Source organism: Toxorhynchites rutilus, chromosome 2 (assembly GCF_029784135.1).
Source record: "Toxorhynchites rutilus septentrionalis strain SRP chromosome 2, ASM2978413v1, whole genome shotgun sequence".
Classification (NCBI taxonomy): domain Eukaryota; kingdom Metazoa; phylum Arthropoda; class Insecta; order Diptera; family Culicidae; genus Toxorhynchites; species Toxorhynchites rutilus.
In genome coordinates, this window is record NC_073745.1 from 189,150,948 (window position 1) to 189,174,891 (window position 23,944).

Here is a 23,944-nt window from a genome sequence, read left to right on the forward strand (position 1 = left end):
CTTTCACATGAATATATTTTGAAAATTCCCAGAGGAACTGGCAGATTATTTTCAGTAACGATTAGTTATTTCCACATTTTCCTCGATACTGGAAGCCCACCAGTGGTTAATGCCAACTCGATAACCACCTGTTAATAGCACTTAATTGAAACATATTTGGTCACAGTGTTACATGGATAGAAAACATTCAATTAAACTCTTTCACATGAATATATTTTGAAAATTCCCAGAGGAACTGGCAGATTATTTTCAGTAACGATTAGATATTTCCACATTTTCCTCGATACTGGAAGCCCACCAGTGGTTAATGCCAACTCGATAACCACCTGTTAATAGCACTTGGTTGAAACATATTTGGTCACAGTGTAACATGGATAGAAAACATTCAATTAAACTCTTTCACATGAATATATTTTGAAAATTCCCAAAGGAACTGGCAGATTATTTTCCAGCAATGATTAGATCTTTCCAGAACTTTCTCGATGCTGAATGGCATCCTAACGGAAAGAGTTCTGCGCGTGTATGTGTCGATCCTTCGCCGTCCACCTCCTCCAGCACGTTAGGCAACGATGTTGTCTTGTCGATGTCCTCACGAAAAATGAATGTGTCTCACCACCAGAATATCGCTTAAGTATGCTTTTTGTGTATGATTGAATCGAGAGAAGGTGTGGTTTACGATGGCAATTTGGAAGGCAAACTAGAGGGGAATGAACTCTCTGAGCTCGGAACTTTCGGCGACTGAGCAATAATCGATTGCGGGCGCATACAATATTGGATACGGAAATATCCTACTGATGGGGAAGAATAATCTTCTGAAGCTATCCTGTTAATTGCGATTGATTGAAAAACCACAAAACCAAATGTATTTGTTCACAGTGTTACATGAATAGAAAACATTCAATTAAACTCTTTCACATGAATATATTTTGAAAATTCCTAAAGGAACTGGCAGATTATTTTCAGTAACGATTAGATATTTCCACATTTTCCTCGATACTGGAAGCCCACCAGTGGTTAATGCCAACTCGATAACCACCTGTTAATAGCACTTGATTGAAACATATTTGGTCACAGTGTTACATGGATAGAAAACATTCAATTAAACTCTTTCACATGAATATATTTTGAAAATTCCCAAAGGAACTGGCAGATTATTTTCCAGCAATGATTAGATCTTTCCGGAACTTTCTCGATGCTGAATGGCATCCTAACGGAAAGAGTTCTGCGCGTGTATGTGTCGATCCTTCGCCGTCCACCTCCTCCAGCACGTTAGGCAACGATGTTGTCTTGTCGATGTCCTCACGAAAAATGAATGTGTCTCACCACCAGAATATCGCTTAAGTATGCTTTTTGTGTGTGATTGAATAGAGAGAAGGTGTGGTTTACGATGGCAATTTGGAAGGCAAACTAGAGGGGAATGAACTCTCTGAGCTCGGAACTTTCGGCGACTGAGCAATAATCGATTGCGGGCGCATACAATATTGGATACGGAAATATCCTACTGATGGGGAAGAATAATCTTCTGAAGCTATCCTGTTAATTGCGATTGATTGAAAAACCACCAAACCAAATGTATTTGGTCACAGTGTTACATGGATAGAAAACATTCAATTAAACTCTTTCACATGAATATATTTTGAAAATTCCCAAAGGAACTGGCAGATTATTTTCAGTAACGATTAGATATTTCCACATTTTCCTCGATACTGGAAGCCCACCAGTGGTTAATGCCAACTCGATAACGACCTGTTAATAGCACTTGATGAAACATATTTGGTCACAGTGTTACATGGATAGAAAACATTCAATTAAACTCTTTCACATGAATATATTTTGAAAATTCCCAAAGGAACTGGCAGATTATTTTCAGTAACGATTAGATATTTCCACATTTTCCTCGATACTGGAAGCCCACCAGTGGTTAATGCCAACTCGATAACCACCTGTTAATAGCACTTGATTGAAACATATTTGGTCACAGTGTAACATGGATAGAAAACATTCAATTAAACTCTTTCACATGAATATATTTTGAAAATTCCCAGAGGAACTGGCAGATTATTTTCAGTAACGATTAGATATTTCCACATTTTCCTCGATACTGGAAGCCCACCAGTGGTTAATGCCAACTCGATAACCACCTGTTAATAGCCGCGCGTGTATGTGTGTGTAGCGATGTCTTCCCAGGGAACCGTTTGTGGCATCACTCTCCTCCTGATAGATTCCCTTCTGGCCTAGGGTGCACAAACAGGCTCTTGGTGACACCGTTCATCCGCGCTTTCATGATAAATAAAGAGCTTCACCGCAACAGCGACAACATGCTCCAATCGGTGTTCATTTAGAACTGAGTGGATTTCGGAGCGCCGCTCGCTTATATACCGATTGGTGATTTCAATAGCCTGTTTTAAAGCAATTTTAAGACTATTGAAACAAGTTTTTGGATCAAAAAGTAACAAGTATATAACGCGTAGACATTTTATCTTTCGAATGAAGTGTTTATCATAACATTTCGTTCAGTTGTTTAGGAGCTATTAACGCTCAAAATCTCGGTCTCCGGCGTAACGCTTTCGTTTTCGAAACTTTGATTTTACACCCCGGTATAGAAATGAAAGACGTAGTCCTACGTCAAAAACGATAGAATTGTACATTAGAATTCACAAAAGAAAATATTGTATTGATTAAAATAATTATTCAAGCGGTATGGGAGATCCTATCCTAATTGTGGTGAGGACAATTTCTCATAGTCGTAAGAGTTCGACCCACGATTTTGACTACACAAAGAAGGACTAAACGTGAATTGATTACTTTAGCATACTATGTTTTCTAAAGTCAAATGTATTTCAAGAAAATAATAATAAATCGTTTCACAAACATTTTTTATTATCATTTTGAAAAGCATCCCGTCCGGTGGTCTATTGGCAATTTACAACAGGATGTTTAAAAAAATGTCCAAGGATCAAACATCCAATTATTCGTGTCGCATTAACACGTTAAGCCTCACGTCGGTCCCTGGGGACTGACACTGAAATGTTCGCCTTTTTTGCGCCGATCTCACCGGGCTGACAGCAGACCTCTCGTTCGGATAGTGTCGTCATTGGGAACGGCAAAAACAAAGTTCCAAATGATATTTAGTAAAGGCCACTATCGTTTCTCTGGGACCACCACGGGCCAGACGAAAAGTTCATTGTCGGTCCCCTATTTCGGTCGGAGCTTAACGTGTTAAAGGTCTCCCAAATTCTCGTATGTGAGACAGAGACTGTTAGAGGGTAATTTGATAAAAAGTAGTTAATACTAATAAATATGCAATGACAAATTATTCTATAAAATAAAAATGACTATCGGTTACTGAATAATTGATTAGTAATACTTAATTTTCTGTAAAATTTCATCAATCAATCTCGTCATTTTTTTCAAAATTGTCATTTATGAACATAAAAAGCATTTATTTTCCATAAAAATACACCCAAGATGATCATTATATTCCTCAACTAACTAGAAGTATAAAAACCATCTATTGGAAATATTGGCCCCTATTATGTAAATTGAATCGAACAATCAATTCGATCCCTATAACTTTCACACAGAACGAATTTTCGTATTTTCTAAAACGATAGAATCTTATTTTTCAGGCTTTATTGGCATTTATTTTAAGAAGAGGGTATTTTTTTTTTCCAAAATATATATTTTTATAAAGGCTCATATGGCGTTAGCCTCACGGGGCCGGGAGTTCAATACAATTTTTCTTATTATCTATGTTAGTAATATGTAACCGATTACTCGCGGTTGGCTCGAGGTTAGTATTACAAGTGTTTTCGTAATTCGGATGTTGCTGTCTCCAATGCTCTGTACGTGTGCCCGACACGGGATACTTCCTATTGGGATGCAGCTGACCATTAATCAGCAACGCCCCCCTAGTCTGTACCTCATATCTAGCGTGGTGCGTCTTTCTCGACTCGAGGAATCCAGGATAGAATGGTCACTAGCCGGCGCAATCATCAGTTCGTGTAGAGTTGTCATGAGCGGTACAACCTTTGGCTCTTGTTGAATGATCAGTGGACTGCACAACCTTTGGCCCGTGTGTCTGTAAAGAGTGTGTGTATGTATTGCCGCGACTAAGTAAAAGTTTATCGATCGGATAGGAGGGATATGAAACAGGGACACAACGAAGGAAACATCATTAAACGTTGACATCGGCGTTTCTGAGGAACAGGTATAGATGAAGCAGAAGATCAGGATCACGGCTACCTAAGATATCCCGGACGGGGATATCCGATTGTCTGCCTTGTGCTCTTAGTGCTCTAGAGAGCTGAGAGCGAGCAGCATGGAACCGGATACACGACCAGACAACATGCTCGATGTCGTGGTAGCCATCGCCACAATCACAAAGATTGTTTGCTGCGAGTCCAATGCGATAGAGATGCGCGTTTAGGTTGTAGTGATTGGACATAAGCCGAGATATCACGCGAATGAAATCACGACCTACATTCAATGAGAGGCAATGAGAGGGAACCCATGCTAAGGTAATCTTGAATAATTTTTCGACCAAAACACTCAATAATTGTCTTATTCTTGTTAGGAAATAAGATGAGCGTTTATCAACCTTCATTGAGCGGATTGCCTCTAATGAGCTGAGACTGTCTGAAAAAATAAAATAGTGGTCGATGGGCAATGTTTCAATGATCCCCAGTGCGTAGTATATCGCACCCAGTTCAGCAACATACACGGAACAAGGATCTTTGAGTTTGAAAGAGGCACTGGAATTTTCATTGAAGATGCCAAAGCCAGTCGACCCGTTTATGAATGAACCGTCAGTAAAGAACATTTTATCAGATCTAACTATGCCCCCATATTCTGCCGAAAATATCGGCGGAATAGAATCTGAGCGTAGATGATCTGGGATTCCATGGATTTTTTGTCGCATGGACAGATCAAAAATGACAGAGGAATTGCAAAAGTATGGGAAGCAAACTTGGTTGGAGATGCCTGGTGAAGGGTGCACGTCGTGGGTAAGGTACTCATGGTATAAAGACATAAAACTTGACTGAGGAGTCAGTTGTAGTAGATTTTCGAAGTTATCAATCACCAATGGATTCATGATCTTGCAACGGATGAGAAATCTGTAGGATAATTCTGTGAACCGAAGAGTAAGCGGGGGTACTCCTGCCAAAACTTCGAGACTCATCGTATGTGTCGAATGCAAACACCCCATTGCTATACGCAAGCAACGATATTGTATTCTCTCCAGCTTGAGAATATGAATCCTGGCAGCTGATCGGAAGCAAAAACTGCCATATTCTAACACTGATAATATCGTTGTTTTGTATAACTGAATGAGGTCTCCTGGATGGGCACCCCACCATGTTCCGGTTATTGTTTGGAGAAAATTGATTCTTTGCTGGCATTTCTGTTTCAAATACGCAATGTGTATTCCCCAGGTACATTTAGAGTCAAAATATACTCCAAGGTATTTGAAAAACATCGAGTGCTTGATCGTTTTGCCGGATAGGTGAAGCTGGAATTGGGCGGGTTCGTGCTTCCTAGAAAAAACGACCATTTCGGTTTTCTCCGTAGAGAATTCGATACCCAGCTTGAGAGCCCACGTGAACAGGTTGTTCAGGGTATCTTGCAAGGATTTTTGCAGAACGGCGGGATTAGTACCCGTGATGGAAATAACTCCATCGTCTGCAAGTTGTCTCAACGTGCAGTCTCTAGTTAGACAATCATCTATATCATTGACGTAAAAACTGTACAAGAGGGGGCTTAGGCAGGAGCCTTGTGGTAGGCCCAAAAAACTGTATCGAGAAGATTTCAAGCTGCCATGATTGAAAAACATGTGCTTTTCTGACAGTAAATTGTACAGGAAATTATTCAGAATTGGTGAAAGTCCACGATTATGAAGTTTCTCTGAGAGAATTTCCATGGAAACTGAATCAAATGCCCCTTTGATATCGAGAAAAACGGAAGCCATTTGTTCTTTGCGAGCAAATGCGATTTGGATTTCAGAAGATAGCAGCGCGAGACAATCATTTGTCCCTCTACCTCGGCGGAAGCCGAACTGCGTATTTGACAGCAAATTGTTTGTTTCGACCCACTTGTCCAAACGAAGTAGAATCATTTCTCTAACAATTTACGAATACAGGATAACATTGCAATCGGCCTATACGAGTTGTGATCGCAAGCCGGCTTGTTGGGTTTCCGTATGGCTATCACTCTCACTTGTCTCCAGTCATGCGGGACAATATTCAGCTCCAGAAACTTGTTGAACAAGTTCAGCAAACGCTGTTTCGCCAAGTCGGGAAGATTCTTCAACAAGTTGAATTTAATCTTGTCCGACCCAGGAGCTGAATTGTTACATGAGAGGAGGGCAATTGAGAATTCTACCATCGAAAAATTCTCATAATCGCATTGGAGCGGAATGTCGCGTACGACGTTTTGTGCAGGAACGGAATCGGGACAAACCTTTCTTGCAAATTTGAAAATCCAAAGGTCAGAGTATTCCTCACTTTCATTTGTATGGTTCCAGCCACGCATTCTCCTAGCCGTATTCCAAAGAGTGCTCATAGCTGTCTCCCTTGACAAACCATTGACGAATTTCCGCCAATATCCACGCTTTTTTGCTTTAATCAGACCTTTTAGTTTGGCTTCTAGAGCTTGGTACTTTCGAAACCATTCCACTAATCCAGTTTTCCTGAATTTTTTGAAAGCGGATGATTTTTCAAGGTAGACCTTTGAACACTCCTTGTCCCACCAAAGTGATGGAGGACGACGTCGGAAAGTGGTAGCAGGAACACGTTTCTTTTGAGCTTGAAGTGCGCTTTCGTAAATCAAACTCGATATAAAGTTATACTCTTCGAGTGGAGGAAGTTCATGCATTGAAACAAGTGCTTCAGATATTGTTTCTGCAAATTTTCTCCAGTCAATATTTTTCGTGAGGTCATACGCAATATCGACTGACTCACGAGAACCTGATTCATTGGCGATCGATAAAATTATTGGCAGGTGGTCACTACCGTGGGGATCTTGGATTACCTTCCACGTGCAATCCAGAGATAACGAAGAAGAGCAAAGTGATATGTCTAGCATGCTTGCCCGTGCAGGAGGGTTGGCTATTCTAGTTGCTTCCCCAGTATTCAAAACTGTCAATTTGAAGTTGTCACACAGTGACAACTAATATTAGGGTAGAAGAGGGTATGATTGAATGAAAAAACTCAAAAAAATATGTTTTCTTCGTCTTTATTATGTTTTAATAGTCATCTAATTCACGAGCAGGCATGTATCAGACGAATAACGAAGCAGACCAATGCGCGAGTATAGGAGTGTTAACAAGCAAACTAAACAGCTGGAAAAATATGTCGAAAGCTTTTATCCGACTGTTTCAAACAGCAAACTAGAACAAAATATGTAGATCTAACGAGCCAAATTTTGTTCAACCAGAATTACATAATAGGGCCTAATTAAAAAAAATAGTTTTATTTATTTTCGAAGCCTTTTGCCGGATGTTTCCAGAATTTTCAATTGGGCATTTAACAAATTATATGCCTGGATATAACATTAATTATTTATTTATTTTTTGTTACAATCAGATTGAAAATACTAAAACGGAAACTTTAATGAAAGAATATCTGCTCTTACAACGACTATGTTTTATTGAGGTTAGCATATAAAACACTTTATAAAATGATCACGGCAAAAGGTAGAATCCATTGTGTTTGGAGGTGACACTATCCTAGACCAGCTGGCGGGTACCTGGAAATACCTACGCGGGCGACCGGTAGACCGCGGACTACCGTTTGGCCATCCCTGGTCTATAAGCTTATGAACATTCGGTTTCGAACAAAAATACCTTCCACTACGATAAGAAACGTTGGTCTTAATACGTTTAAAAATTTCCATTGAGTAGCTGTAAAACCGTGGTACTCAACGTGTTAAACACAATTCATATTGATAAAAATGGATTAATTCAATATTTCACTACGATTCTGAATTTCCACCGTAGTATCAAGATGTTGATGAATTCATCATAGTCCACCGACTTCGGTGAACGTGAACGTAAAAATAGTCGAGAATTTAGACGTCAAAATATTTCCCCGTTCATGTTCACGTTCGAATGTCCCACGGCATTCTGGAAATTGTTCCACCGTGAACTGTAAAAGTATATGTTAAGCAACTCTCGCTTTTCAGTGAATATTTCCATATGGATGATATTTCATTTAATCGGATCTCTGCACGGGTTGAAGAACTTCGTTGCTTCGGGTTAATTCGTGAACAACTGCATATTTTATCCGAATTACTTTATTGAAGCTCGATGTTTATTTACTTCACTTTAACTGGCAAATTTTTAATATGAACGTGAACGTGAACAAAAACATTCTATTCATCACGATTCGCAATGTGGTCCACCGTAAAATGATCGTACCATTCCACCACCTGTTCATGTTTACGTTCACCGGAGTTCCAAACTAGCCTTAAGCTGGCTGAGCCGTTTGAATTTTCAAGAAAATCAGTCAATCAAATGAATGACTTCGTTATTGGAATTCAGTTATTGGGAACCTTTGAAGAAAAGTTGAATATCAAAACAAGACAGCAGGTATATAGAAAATCAATATGGATATCTTCCCACTGTTTGAGACAGAAAAATGTTGAGTTGTGTTATACAGTTTTGGCTCGTTCACCATCTTTCGTCATCGTTCACGTCACTTGAAAATCCCATCATCGCCGAACTTCTTGTTTTCTTGTCAAACAACTGGGCAAGGTGCTTTTTGTGCTTTCCAATGAGTTGAAATTCTTGCACTTCAATATTTTTTCCTGCGCTTTGAGCAAATAATAATCTGAAAATGCAATATCTGATAATATCGAGTGGAGTAGCACATCCCAGCCAAACTTCACGAATTTTTGCCGGGATGAAAATGAAACATGATGTTTGGCATTATCCTATTGGAACAGGCCGCCTATTATGTTGGTTTATTTTGGATGTTTATTCTGGAATGCTGCTTTTGATTCGTTCAGTTGCGGGTACTACTTGTTGAAATTTATTGACTGATTAGTTCATAGAAATTCATAATATGTAATTCCTTCCCAATCCCACCAGACACAAAGAATTAGTTTCTCTGAGTGAAGAACGGCTGGGGATAGATAATGGTGGTTCATTTTGCTTGCTTCAAAGATCTTCAATATATACAACATTTCAATTTAGCCCATATCGTACCAAGTGTTCGAAATATCGAACAGCAGCTTTAATAATTTATCATGGCTTCGTAAAATACCATATGGTTACTTTGTATCAAATGTTTTGGCATCAAATGATAGCTTAGTTTATTAGCTACCACTTACCATCAATTCCATTCAATTTTGTATAACTTTACTGGACAATAAATTCGATTTAAAGCAACTATGTGTGAAATGTCCATAACCTAACATAATCAAACAAATAACACCCAATAAAACACAAAAATATGTAAACTTTTCTACAGAATCACTTTGATAAAAGAACACACATTGGGATGTAGGAGAAAAACCATTCAATTGAACCTACTTCTACAAATAAGAATATTGCAGGTTTTGGCCAATTTTCGATTTTTACAGTTTTCAATTTTTCGTCATTTCCCGTAAAATGGAAGATTGAAAAACAAAATTTTGAACTATGGGGTTTCTTTGATGCCAGTAATCAAAATTATACCAATGTCTTTCGTGAAAGGACTATTTTTACAGCTGGGTACGAAATGGGTTAATATTACATTTACATTTCAACGAAGAGAATCACACACATGATCCTTTAAAACCAACAGAAATAAATCAATCGCTCTTAGTTAATGTTCGTTTCTCTCACAATACAAATTTCAGATTAGAAGCTCAACGACATGGTAAAATATGAAAGTCTGTTTTTATTGAAAATAATTATTGAACGTGTCCACGTGGACATTATCTATACCCCCTCCACCTGACAAGCGTGGATATTTACGTAACCACTACCCCCCTAAAGTTGTCCACGTGGTGTGTGGACAGCCCCTTAGTACTCGCGGTATCGCCCTGGAACCATAAAATCAATCGACCATAAAACAATTTTAACCAATTTGCACAAAGCTGGTTTCAAAAAGAAGCTCTATGTTTGGATGCTACATCAATGGCCATCAAAAAACATGGTGGATCAAATTTTCATCTGAGAAATCTTGGGCGAACGATATGAAATCGACCCAATGGATGGTGACTGAGGATAAGAAATGGGTCACATACGATGAATATTGTGTGAAAACGATCGTGGTCAAAGCGTTGTGAAGCAACTAAAATGGTGACCAAACTAAGATTAACCATTTAGATTCGAGTGTCGCCTGTAGACGCCATCCGCGCGATGAGCTGTGTGTACGAGCGTCATCTATAGACGACATCAGGGTGATACTGTATATCGATCACACCAGCGCGATGTGCATACTTTTCGGCGCAGTGCTGTGTTACTGCCGTAAAGAAAGGGTTAAAGGCGAGAAAAGTTCTTGTTGTAACGCTCAATGTAACGCATGAGTGAACCCACTGTCTGAAGCGATCATGATAGTTCGGCGATCTGTGACAATTGTGATCCCGATGACAGATTGTTTTGAAAAGAATAGAAAGTGAAGAGTAATTGTTGTTGTAAACGGAGAAATTGCGAGTGAAACTGAAGTTATTGAAGGTTTATTTGATAAATACTTACCAGGTTTTGAAATATAAACAATACTTACCTGTATCTGGTGTAGATTCCGTGCGGACGGGACTGCCGAGTCAGACGCTGGATTGTACACAGCTTTCTAAAGTCTTCGCTCATATACAAAAGGACTTTCTATTGTCAACTATACTGACGTAAGACCAGGGATGATTATCGGACTGGATCATGTCCGATTATTAACCACGTTGAAGTTACGAGAAGGAAGTTGCAATGATCCTGTCGCAGCTAAGACGCGCCTGGACTGGTGCGTATACGGAAGATTCCGTGGTAGTGCGAATTCGATCGAACAATTGAACTTTCACGCGTGTGGCGATATGAGCAACAGCCAGCTACATGACGCGATGAAGAAGTTTTTTTTCTCGTGGAAGAGGCTGCAGTGACCAAAAAACTGGAATCAGAGTCTGCAAACGGGCGCTGCAAATCCTAGAGCAGACAACAGTTCGAAAGGAAAACCGTTGTGAGACGGGACTGCTTTGGATAATGGATAATCCGATATTTCCAGAAAGCTTCCCGATGGCGATGAAAAGGCTGTTGCTTTGGAGAGAAAACTGACACGAGACCCGGTGCTTTAAGCGAAAGTAAAGGAGCAAATCAGAATTTATGAGGTGAATGGGTATGCACATCGAGCGACGGTGGAAGAAATCGAGCGAATCAAATTCGAAGCGGGTTTGGTATCTACCATTGAGGGTAGTAACCAGTTCAAAGAAACCCGAGTGAATTCGTCTGATGCGGGACGCAGCAGCTAAAGTCAATGGAATATCGTTCAACAACATGGTTTTTTGAAAGGTCCAGACTACCTCACTTCTTTATTTGGTATCCTACTGCGCTTCCGTGAAAGAAACATCGCGATGTGTGGGGACATTCGCGAGATGTTCCATCAAATATTAATTCGCAAAGAGGATAAACGGTTGCAGCGATTTGTATTGATGATCCTTCAGAAACGGCACAAATTTGGGTGATGGATTTCGGTGCTACATGCCCTCCATCGATAGCACAGTTTGTAAAGAACAAGCACGCTCTCCAGTATTCCGATTCCTTCCCGAGGGCTGTAAACATTACAGTGGACCATTACGTGGACGACTGTCTCTTCAGTGTAGACACAGTGGTTGAAGCAGTTTGCAGGCAGCGATGTTGGGAGCTCGATTATTGCAAATGGTATGTTCAGCCCTCACACTAAACGTTCTGTAAACGTATTTTGTGGACAGATTCGGCAACTGTGCTAGCGTGGCTTAAATCTGAAACTCGGCGTTATCATCAATTTGTGTCATTTCGAGTTGGAGAAATCTTGTCGCTCACCAAGATGGACGAATGGCGTGGGGTTCCGGACCAAGTTTTGACCCAAGTAGCCGGTGGTTTCAAGGCCCTTCCTTCCTGAGTGATCCTGAAAAGCAGTGGCCGATCATAAACAAGAATATTTCATCTGATACAACAGAAGAGCTCCGCGAAGTAGTCCTACACCACTCGAGGGCTGAAAAAATGATCATAGAGGTGGAGCGTTTATCGAATTGGCATCATCTATTAAGAGTGATGGCTTTTGTATTCAAGGTTGCGTCGGTCAGCAAGAAAATCTCCAGAGACAACGGTGGTTGCTTGAATGGAGAAGAATTGAGTAAAGCAGAAACAGCATTATGGCGTCAAGCCCAATTCCAAGCGTACCTAAATGATGTAGAGTGTTTGTGCAAGAGACAGGGACTAGAGAAATCAAGCTCCTTCTACTCGTTTGCACCATTTCTGGATGAAGAGGGTGTTATCAGGGTTGGAGGTCGTATAGGAGAAGCGTCACTGATTCCGTACTCAACGCGTTACCCCGTAATTTTACCGAAAGGCCACCGGATTACCATTCTCATCATTGACGGCTACCACTGAAAATTTCTCCACGCGAATAGCGAAACTGTATGTAACGAAAACAGGCAAAGTTTTTACGTACCTAATCTGCGTACACTTCTCCGGAAAGTGAGCCGAAGTTGTCAGATGTGCAAAGTCAAAAAGGCGATACCTGCTCCACCATTAATGTCTCCGCTTCTTTAATTCGACTGACTCCGTTCACACGCCCGTTCACCTATGTGGGTGTCGATTACTTCGGACCTTTGGAGGTTAAAGTTGGGCGGAGCGTTAGCAAAAGATGGGTGTGTCTATTACATGTCTCACCGTACGTGCGGTACACTTGGAAGTCTGTCACAGTTTGTCTACGAACTCTTGTGTGATGGTTTTCAGGAGGTTCGTGATAAGACGCGGAGCGCCACTAGAAGTCTACAGTGATAACGGGACCAATTTTGTAGGAGGCAGTCGTCAGTTGAAACTGAAGTTAATGAAGGTTTGTTTGATAAATACTTACCTGGTTTTGAAATGTAAACAATACTTACCTGTATTTGGTGTAGATTCCGAACCTGCAAAAACCTGCAGAAGACGAAATAATTGAAAAAATGGGTGGGTTATATCTATGATATAACCGCAAGGTTGCGGGGGACTATCTTAGCCTATCGTTTGTTTGTATTGATTTACTTTTTGATTGAATGAAACAATTTCCGAATTGAATTCAGTTTATTTGCTTTGTGAGCAAAACGATTGTATAATGTCATGTGAGGTCAATTCATGCATTTGGATAGATTATGTTCTTCGTTACAAGTAAATTTAATTACAGTCCTTTTACGTTTGGTATGATGACATCTTGGTTTTGAAGTCTGTGTTAGACAAACACATTTCAGTCAGAACAAAAATGCCCAAGGAATTGCATGTATTTGCAATGCCAATTTCCCCACGCTCCTTGAATTTAAAGTCTGTGTTAGAGAAACATACAGTAGAACCCCGATTATCCACTAAATAGTCGGGCTAGATCACCGCGTATAACGAAAATCGCGGATAACGTAATAAAGGACTAAAATGAGGTACAAACACGAAAAAATATATTTCAGCATGAAAACTATGTTTAATCAATACAGAAATTGTTGAACCAAACCCAAAACGGTAACGGTAACGGTATTGAATTAAAGAGACTTTAAACTCTGAGAGTTCATTCGTCTCTAAAAACAAAAGAGCAAGACTCTACCACTCACTGACAAATTTCGGGACGGTTTATAGAATTACTAAGGAACTCGGATTCGCGGATAATCGAGGTTCTACTGTATTTCAGTCGGAAGAAAAATACACCCGACCTGCATGAATTTGCAATACCAATTTTCCCAGACACCTTGGTTCAGAAGTTTGTGTTGGGGGAACACAATTCAGCCGGAACAAAAATGCCTCCGATTTGCATGTATTTGCAATACCAATTCCCCCACGCTCTATGAATTTGCAGTCTGTGTTAGGGAAACATATTTTAGTCGGAATAAAAATGCCCCCAACTTGCATGTATTTGCAATGCTAATTTCCGCACGCTCCATGGATTTGAAGTCTGTGTTAGTAAAAACAGATTTCAGTCGGAACAAAAATACCCCCGACTTTCATGTATTTGCAAAGCGGATTCCCCCAGGCACATTGATTTTGAAGTCAGTGTTAAGGAAACACAGCTCGGTTGGAACAAAAATACCCCCTACTTGCATGTATATTTGCTAAGCGGATTCCCACAGGTACATTGATTTTGAAGTCTGTGTTCGGGAAACCGTAAATCGGGCCAATCAAAACTAAGCAGTTAGGGCGTTTAGATAACGCTAGACATTTCACAGTTATTCAATTGTTTATCTAATGAAAAATAACATTTTATTAATTGCGATAGAAGCGTGGAAATATTCCGTATCAATTGATGCAAACATCTTTCCGATCCAGTAAGAAATGTACGAGTTATAAGCATTTGGAATCTTTCGTGTTCTGTGTTTAGGTTTTTATTTTACCCCCCATATACTCCGGTTAGACGTAGTCCCACGTCAATAGCGCGTACCTGTAAAAAAGACGGGTAGGTAATGTCGGGGACATAACCGGAGTGACGTAGGACTATACAAAGAGGACAGCTTTTGCTAAATATGTATTTTAAATATATTGTTTTATTTTCTTCTCCTACGTGAATACCTACCTATCTACCTGAAAAAATGGATTACTTTACTGTTTACTTTTTATGAACATCTTGGGGGTTCTGAAAAGAACCTTTGGTGTTGTTTTGCGTTTTTTTTACAAAATTGATTCTTGATTTTTTTCTGAAGGCTTTGTACTTATTAAATATTCAACGCCGAGCATCTTTCGGCGTATGAACATATCGTACAATCAAAATGATGGATGTGATAGGGAATGCATAGATGGTCATCAGCTCATTCACTATCATATATTTCACTATTGAGCACATAACCGTACCTTAAACTGTGGTTTCGGAGACGAATGAATTGTAAGATTTGTAGTCTCCGCAAACAAAGTAAATAAAAATGAAAAAGAACTGAGGTTTTGGAGACGAACTCTACGATCTGTCGAGAAATAAACGAGCTATAAGCGTTCTGAAAAACCAACAGTAAATACAGGGACGGATGACCTTTGGATTAAAGTCCTTTAAAATAAGAACAGAGCAGCAGGAAATACATAGCTCATCATGTTGCTCCTTAGTTATTTTTCTATACAATGCAGATGTAACGTCAGTCAATTTTCAACATCAGTTATCAACCAAAGAAAGCAGTTCTTGCTACCGAGAAAATTCGTTAATGCCATCCTGCATACCTCCTGCATGTGAAGCCACTTTTAATTCGGAAACCATGCATGGGTTTGTGAAAACTGAATGATCAATTTAAAAGACCCCAACCACCAATAAGTTCAAGAACAAGCATAACCAAAATAAATCAGTTTATATTATATGTCATATTATGTCACTTTAGAATGCATTGGTATTGTGAAAAACTTTTAATAACTCTTCTTTGAAAGGTTTAATGGCCCTGAAAAGCGCCGTGTTTTACGGTGGCTGGTTTTGCCACCAAAGCAGTCTGTATAAACAAACTTTTTCCTTCTTCTACTTGCTTCACTCGCTGAAAATAGGTGTTGCCACCGAACCGAATGTGCTCTGTTCTGTAGGCTGGTTTTCTTATTGTCGTGAGCAACTTCGCAAGCCAACTCGAGCACTCCGGCGGTCGAAATTCTATAACCGCTAGGTATACTGGTGCTCCGGCATCAATCCGTTGATGCGATGTGATGTGAAACGATGCATATACAACCACACTGATTTACGGCTTGAAAGAAAATGAGATATTTTTTGGGGTCCGCGCGTTTTGTACTCTAGCGGTACACACTCACAGGATAGAGACCAATCGGCAGACTCAGCCAAAGGGGCGAGTCCAACGAGACGAACGAATGAGCCCTAAAAGGCAGCGATGGCAAAAAAATACATTCATTACGATTTGTTCGCTCGTTGGATTCACATGCAGGCTAAAAAGGGTCCTTTTCAGGATCACAAAATTATCTTCAATCTAAAGAGTTTATTGTTTTGTTATCACTCGATATTCCCATCTTTTTCGGCTAAACCTTCCTGTTTAGCGATTGCGTTTGCCACTCGCCACAGCTTTCACAGTTGGAAAATTTCTTCCCATCCAGCTTGTGGCATATTTTACAGTAAATTACATTCAATGGCACGTCGCATTACCACCATTCAGTGTCGGATTGGAGGTAATTTTAAACTGTAATTGAACATTTGCGATGACAGTGGTACAGTGTCGACTTTCAATGTGGGGTCATAATTTGGACCCCGAACTCTATGTTTACAAAAATGTCCAACTAAATATGTCGCATTACATGTCCGTCCAATTAGCTAAATGTCGAACTAATTGTAAATTACTGTACTTTCAATCTGGAAACAATTTAAGAATTGGTGAAAATTGAATAATCAGGAAAGTCCCCAACTATCAATAAGCTCAGAACAACTGCCAAATCCACATACTCATCAGATCTTGGCAAACAAATTATGAAAACATCAATTTGTGTTTTATTATTATATTGGATATTATTTTAGAATGCATTGAACTGTATTTCGTAAACTCTTTTTTGACAGGTTTAATGGCCCTGATAAGCGCCGTGTTTTATGGAATGGTTCCAATTTAGAAAACTTTGTACTCGTGGTTTTGAAAAAAACCATTTCGAACGCCCTCGATGCCGCCTTTTTCTGGATTTGCCACCAAAGCAGTTTGTATAAAGAACAAACTTTTTTCTTCTGCTACCAGCTGCCGTGAAACGTTTGCCACTCGCCACTCGCTGCAACTGCCTGTTGTCTTTATGTCCACCGAACCGAATGTGTTCTGTTCCGAATGCGGGTTTTCTTATCGTCGCGAGCACCTTTGCCAGCTAACTCGATCACTTCGGCGGCCGAAACTATATAACGCCGGCTAGGTGGACTGGTGCACTGCTGCACTAACGCGCTCGGCCTAGCTACCCTTGCGGGGAACTCCAGACAAACACGGTTCGAGCGGGATTTTACCTTTCCCTTCACTTTTCCTCCTTGGCCATAACCAACCATGGCTGCGTGTGTTGGTTTGTTGATGTGATGTGATGCGAAACGATGTGGTGTACGGTTTGGATGAGAATGATCGTTACGGCAGCGGAGCGGGGATTTTTAAGCTGACTGGCTGGCTCGAGAATTACGCATGTGTGACACTGCAACCAATGTTTCTTCATTTTTTTTTCTTTTTCCTTTCCAATCGTGCCTCGTTGTATTTCGCTGCTGCTCTGGTTGTCCGTTTTGGTCGGTACGATTTGAGGAGCGCAAAATGGACCAATCAAAAATGGGCACAAAGTGCATTTGGACAATGCTTGATATTTCACAATTATTCAATTATTTATCTCAAGAAAAATGAAATGTTATTCGTTATGATAGATGCGTAGATATATTTCCTATCAATTGATGCAAAAATCTTTGCGATCTATTGAGAAATGCTCGAGTTTTTTTTTTATTTTTTATCCCATTTATTTATTTAAGGCTCATTAGCATTTTAGCTGTAACAGAGCCGAATTTGAATCGTGTACATGTCACGTGGTTATCATATCTATAATTAGCACATTACACAGTTGCCATTCGCCAGTATTCCTTCTATACCATTACATATGGTACATTCACACAGTAGCCATTTAGGCGTAAGAGTTATTCTTTCTGTTCTTCCATTATCCAGTTGGACCACCGGACAGCGGAGACAGTTGATTGATCATTGTTGAGTTATTTATAGAACAGTAGCCCGATGTGTCTGGCAGAGCAGAGCAGTTGTATGGATGAATCGATCTTATTTCGACCGTGGATCGATCTCCATCGCTGATGATTGTTGCGTGGACGTAGCTATTCTGTAACAACACAAAGATGGTCAATGAGGGCCCTGAGTTTTGAACTCACGATCGATCGCTTACTAAGCGAACGCGCAACCAATGTGGCTACGGAGACCCCCCTAATGCTCGAGTTATAAGCGTTCCAAATCTTGCATTTTTTCCTACTTGTTCAGTGCCTAGATTTTCATTTCACCCCCTATATCTTCCGGTTAGACGTAGTCCTACGTCAAAAGAAACTAAAACACTAAATATATTAATTACCTGTAAAAGAAATTAAATCGAATAATTAATTACAGCTTTGTAGCTGCTAAGTGAGCAACTGGAGGAAGGTGTTTTATTTCACCGGGTCGCGGGAACAGTTCTACTGTGTATTTGGTGGGACTTGAAAGGAATGGTTTGTTATGAGTTGCTTCCGTATGACCAAACGTTAAATTTAGAACTCTACTGTCAACAACTGGACCGTTCGAAGCTACCGACTGATCAAAAACGGCCAGAGTTGGATAATAGAAGAGGTGTTGGATTGTGACTGATTGTTGTCCCAACCTAATATATGGATGGTCTTATCATTATGAAAAACACTGTAATATCAGTTGAATACCAATGAAATTATTGAGGGAATGGAGAAATTAAGACCCTTGTGATCACACTATCTCTCTTGCACGAATCAGCCACTAATTAGCACTTAGTGACCTGACGGGCTCACCTAGTACCATAGACCCGCCTTGCTTTGAATACCAGAAATACTTTCAACTTCATTTCACAACCTCCTATGTTGTGAAATAAAATTAAGAATGTATGAGTCGCTTATTGATCAATATTGAATCCCCTAGACGAACGATTATATTGCACAAACCAAAATATTGCGCCATAATATCGAACGTCTATGGGCCGCTTAACACAAGTTACTCTAACATCTCACATCATTCGCCGCACAGAATAAGGGGGGAATACTTTTCTATTAATCTTTTTAGTAATCAGCATAATGATGGCTCAAGTGCATTAAAAAGCCATTAAATCTGCAGGTACCAGCAGAGTAGCTGATAACTCTGCAAAAAGAATTCACATTCTTTTTCAGAATCCAAACACATTTAAGATAAACCTTGTCTAGATTCATTCAGTTTAGCTAGTTAAGAATGATTCTTTCTTATGCTGCATCTATCAGCACCTACCAACGGATGGCGCAGACACAACTTGCTAAGCACAGGCGAAGAACCCCCTGTCATTAAATTATTTCAGGACCCATCCAGACCAACTAAAACTTGAATATATACAAAGTGGAGTACGACTATTACCACTTGTAACATATTCTAATACAGCATTTAAGGAGCAAAACCATTTCAATCATTGTTTCTCGGTTACTTACCCATCATTATTATTACTGAAGGAAAATTTCTGTTTTTGAATAGCGAACTTTTGTTTTGTTTTTAATTGCATTGCACTTTCATTGTCACAAATATCCATTTTTAATTTGAAACAATATCAAACCCTTATGGAAACCACTAACCGATTCGTATTTAAACTTTCCTTTGCTGCACAGAATTGCGACTGTCACAGCAGTGTAGCGTCTGTTGCCATGGTAACAAAGGTAGGTAAACGCATACGGCCATAGATGCATTTCGAATTCTTATAAGATAATGTAATCATGCTTATATGAAAGAGACAGTGGGACAGGTGAGATTCAATTCTAGAAGTATAACAAAAATTAATAGTGATTTATTTTGTTATAAAAGACCTTCACCCTCTGACAAACAGGGCATCCTCTCGGGTGGAGATAACGTTATGTTGAAAATATATCTTAAATTCCTTTAAACAAATAATACTTCTTTTTTACGAATTTGATGCGTAAATTCTTTTCAGTTCAGTTCATGTTTTTAACCTTCCTATACCCGCACATAGGTCTGACAGACCAAGCATCAATGATGTGGTTGAATTAAATGACTATTAAAACTGAATGAAGTTAGAGAAATAAAATATTTAAACAGTATTGACACTATTGAAGACTTCGTGTTCATATTGGAATCAAACTAAACTTTCCGTGATTACATCTCTTCCCTCATGATGTGTATGAAACTCATAATTTTATTTTTCGTATCACGAAGCAATTCAAATCCTAATCAATTACAAATTAGTTCATCCGAAATTCATTCAATTTGTGTAACTTTATTTGTCGTGCAATGAGCCACTTAATATCTCTGGTTTTTAAAAAATCTGTAAGCTGAAACGTTTGTACTTTTTGGTTTTACGAGACCCTTTTTATTTCAGACTCAATCTAAGCAAATATCGATTTCCCAGAGCTCCAGTTAATTATTTTTTGAATGAAAAAACCTATATCCAGCAGTGCGTTTCAATGTTACACTTTCTATCTTGACTGTCATCTTCACGTTATATTCTGTCGCTTTCAAATAGTTTAAGTTTAAGTTCGATAACTAGTTGGAAGTATTAAAAAAAAAGACGGGTGGGTAATGTCGGGGACATAACCGGAGTGACGTAGGACTATACAAAGGGGACAGCTTTTGTTAAATATATATTTTAAATATATTGTTTTATTTTCTTCACCTACGTGAATACCTACCTATCTACCTGAAAAATGGATTAGTTTACTGTTTACTCTTTATGAATATGTTGATGGTTCTGAAAAGAACCTTTGGTGTTGTGTTTTTGTTATCACTCGATATTCCCATCTTGTTCGGCTAAACCTTCCTGTTTAGCGATTTGTTGTCACTCGCCACAGCTTTCACAGTTGGAAAATTTCTTCCCATCCTGCTTGTGACATATTTTACAGTAAATTACATTCAATGGCACGTCGCATTACCACCACTCAGTGCCGGATTGGAGGTAATTTTAACCTGTAATTGAACATTTGCGATGACAGTGGTACAGTGTCGACTTTCAATGTGGGGTCATAATTTGGATCTCTATGTTTACAAAAATGTCCAACTAAATAAGTCACCTTACATGTCCGTCCAATTAGCTAAATGTCGAACTAATTGTAGATTACTGTACTTTAAATCTGGAAACAATTTAAGAATTGGTGAAAATTGAATAATCAGGAAAGTCCCCAACTATCAATAAGCTCAGAACAACTGCCAAATTCACATACTCATCAAATCCTGGCAAACAAATTATGAAAACATCAATTTGTGTTTTATTATTATTTTGGATAATGTTTTAGAAAGCATTGAACTTTATTTCCTAAACTCTTTTTTGGAAGGTTTAATGGCCCTGAAAAGCGCCTTGTTTTATGGAATGGTTCCAATTTAGAAAACTTAGTACTCGTGGTTTTGAAAAAAACCATTTCGAACGCCCTCGATGCCGCCTTGCTCTGGATTTGCCACCAAAGCAGTTTGTATAAAGAACAAACTTTTTTCTTCTGCTACCTGATGCCGTTTTGCGATTGCGTTTGCCACTCGCCATTCGCTGCAACTGCCCGTTGTCTTGATGTCCACCGAACCGAATGTGTTATGTTCCGAATGCAGGTTTTCTTATCGTCGCGAGCAGCTTTGCCAGCTAACTCCATCACTCCGGCGGCCGAAACTATATAACGCCGGCTAGGTGGACTGGTACACTGGTACTAACGCGCTCGGCCTAGCTACCCTTGCGGAGAACTCCAGATCAACACGAGCGGGAACTCCAGATCAAGGTTCGAGCGGGATTTTGCCTTTCCCTTCACTTTTCCTCCTTTGCCATGTCCAACCATGGCTGCTTGTGTTGGTTTGTTGATCTGATGTGATGCGAAACGATGTGGTGTACGGTTTCGATGAGAATGATCGTTACGGCAGCGGAGCGGGGATTTTTAAGCTGACTGGCTGGCTCGAGAATTACGCATGTGTGAGACTGCGACCAATCTTTCGTTTTTTCTTTTTCCTTTCCAATCGTGCTTCATTCTATTTCGCTGCTACTCTGGTTGCCCGTTTTGGTCGGTACGATTTGAGGAGCACAAAATGGACCAATCAAAAATGGGCACATAGTGCATTTTGACAATGCTTGATATTTCACAATTATTCAATCATTTATCTCAAGAAAAATGAAATGTTATTCGTTATGATAGATGCGTAGATATATTTCCTATCAATTGATGCAAAAACCTTTGCGATCTATTGAGAAATGCTCGAGTTATAAGCGTTCCAAATCTTGCATTTTTTCCTACTTGTTCAGTGCCTAGATTTCCATTTCACCCCCTATATCTTCCGGTTAGACGTAGTCCTACGTCAAAAAAATTTCAAACAAAAATTCAACTCTAATCAATAAATGGACATGTTTATTTTGTTGAAAGTGATTGACCTTCAGAAGCATAGATTTTTTTAAACATTTAGTGAGTGAAAATATAGAAAGCTGCAAAAAATCAACCTATCGATTTAAAGCATACTGCGTAGATAGGGGCAATATGACCAGGCGGACGAAATCGGCCATCCTTCGTTTGGACTTGTTATTGAACCAATAACACTTATTGTATTAGAAAAACTCTTATTAAGTATCTCCGTGAAAACTTTATTCAAATTCAATTGTTTTATAAAGATATTGAAAGAAATCTCACACTGACTGATTATCACGAAACCCACATAAGAAAAGCAGTCAACAAAATAAACTCTGTACGCTTCATACTGAAATATATGACTCTGCTCTTAATATCACTTCGTACTGGTATTATTTCGGAACATTTCCACTGATTTATTGCGCTGCTTTGCCGTTTCATGTAAAAGATCAGCTCATTTTTATTGAGCGTAAATGTACGGGGCGGAGTGGTCATACCTGTTTGGGGCAGTATGACCAGGTATTTTTCCAACATAACCTGTCAAAATTTTTGAACATAGTTGGAAATAGCTAGATGTGAAATCATACGGAATTATACCAGATCATCCGATCGTAAAAAATGGCTACTGACCAGTTTGAACGCGGCAATCGTAGCAGTGAAGAGTGGCACGTTAGTGCGACATGCAGCCTTAGTGCATTGTGGCCCGCGAGAAACACTTAACACGTTATTCACGTTGTGCAGATTTTACGACGGAGCAAGAGAATGAGCTTGTAGATTATATTCTCTCTATGGAACAACGGTTCTACGGTGTTATGACGAAAGAAATTCGGAGGCTGGCATATGATTTGGCCGAAAGAAATGGTACTCATCACCCTTTCAATAGCCAAAAGCAATTAAACGGAATAGATTAGTTGGCTGGTTTTGGAAAGCGCTACCCACAACTCTCACTTCGGACACCAGAAGCAACTTCCGCCGCCAGGGCACAAGAGTTTTGAAACGCGTTGCAGTCGGGAAATTCTACGATTTACTACGTACGGGAAATTCTACGATTAGTACGTACAGCAGAAATACAACATTCCACCAGTAAGGCAATCAGACGTTGATGAGACATCAGTGATTCCAGTAACTATCTTTTATCGATAGGAGAAAGAAGTAAACTAAAAATTATTATCTTCATTCAACAGGTGCAGACCGAAAATTCCAAAATCCTAGCAATGCGGGGAAAAGGCTGATGATCGCTGGGTGCTATGCACGGAATAACGATTATAGAATGTTCCACAGGACACCCTAGGTTGCTACTGTGGGACACAATTCAGCTCCTCTACGGACGGCGATGGATGGAATCAATGCTATCAATGCCACTGACTGCACAGATATTCTCTGTTTCTGCTTTGAGTAACGTAAAATTGCAGTCCAATCACTGATCATATTGCCCCGCATGGTGGACCATTTTTCCCCGCTCTCGATCGAATAAATGGGAACACATTTTTAAAAGTGTAAATTTTCCACAATAAACCTTTTCAAAGCATATTCATACAATGTACATCGACCAATAAGATTTCAAATCGTGAGGTTTTAACATGTAGCATAATTTAAAAATGTTCCTACATGATTTAGGGCGTTCCGTTCTTAGGGGGACCATATTGCCCCTGTCTACCCTATTATAGTATGTTTTTTCGGATATCAATAATCAAATAATGTTTAAAAATTTTCAAAAGTTTTTTTTTTGTTTTCAAGCGTCCAAATTATTCTTATAACAAGTCTTAGCCGACAATACGCGTTCGAGC

The 23,944-nt window shown here is 39.5% G+C and overlaps 1 protein-coding gene and 1 long non-coding RNA gene across 2 annotated transcripts in view; one reads left to right on the forward strand and one right to left on the reverse strand.

Moving 5' to 3' along the window:
* The window catches only part of LOC129771439 (TBC1 domain family member 31), a 65,707-nt gene extending 46,261 nt beyond the window's left edge, over positions 1 to 19,446 (reverse strand). The window contains exon 1 of the mRNA XM_055775073.1: positions 19,269 to 19,446. Within this exon, the coding sequence (XP_055631048.1) occupies positions 19,269 to 19,366 (98 nt within the window). The 5' untranslated portion in view covers positions 19,367 to 19,446. The remainder of the gene's footprint in view (positions 1 to 19,268) is intronic.
* Positions 19,441 to 23,944, forward strand: part of LOC129771444 (uncharacterized) — a 31,138-nt gene continuing 26,634 nt past the window's right edge. Inside the window, exon 1 of the long non-coding RNA XR_008742375.1 lies at positions 19,441 to 19,490. This is a non-coding gene — a long non-coding RNA (uncharacterized LOC129771444). The remainder of the gene's footprint in view (positions 19,491 to 23,944) is intronic.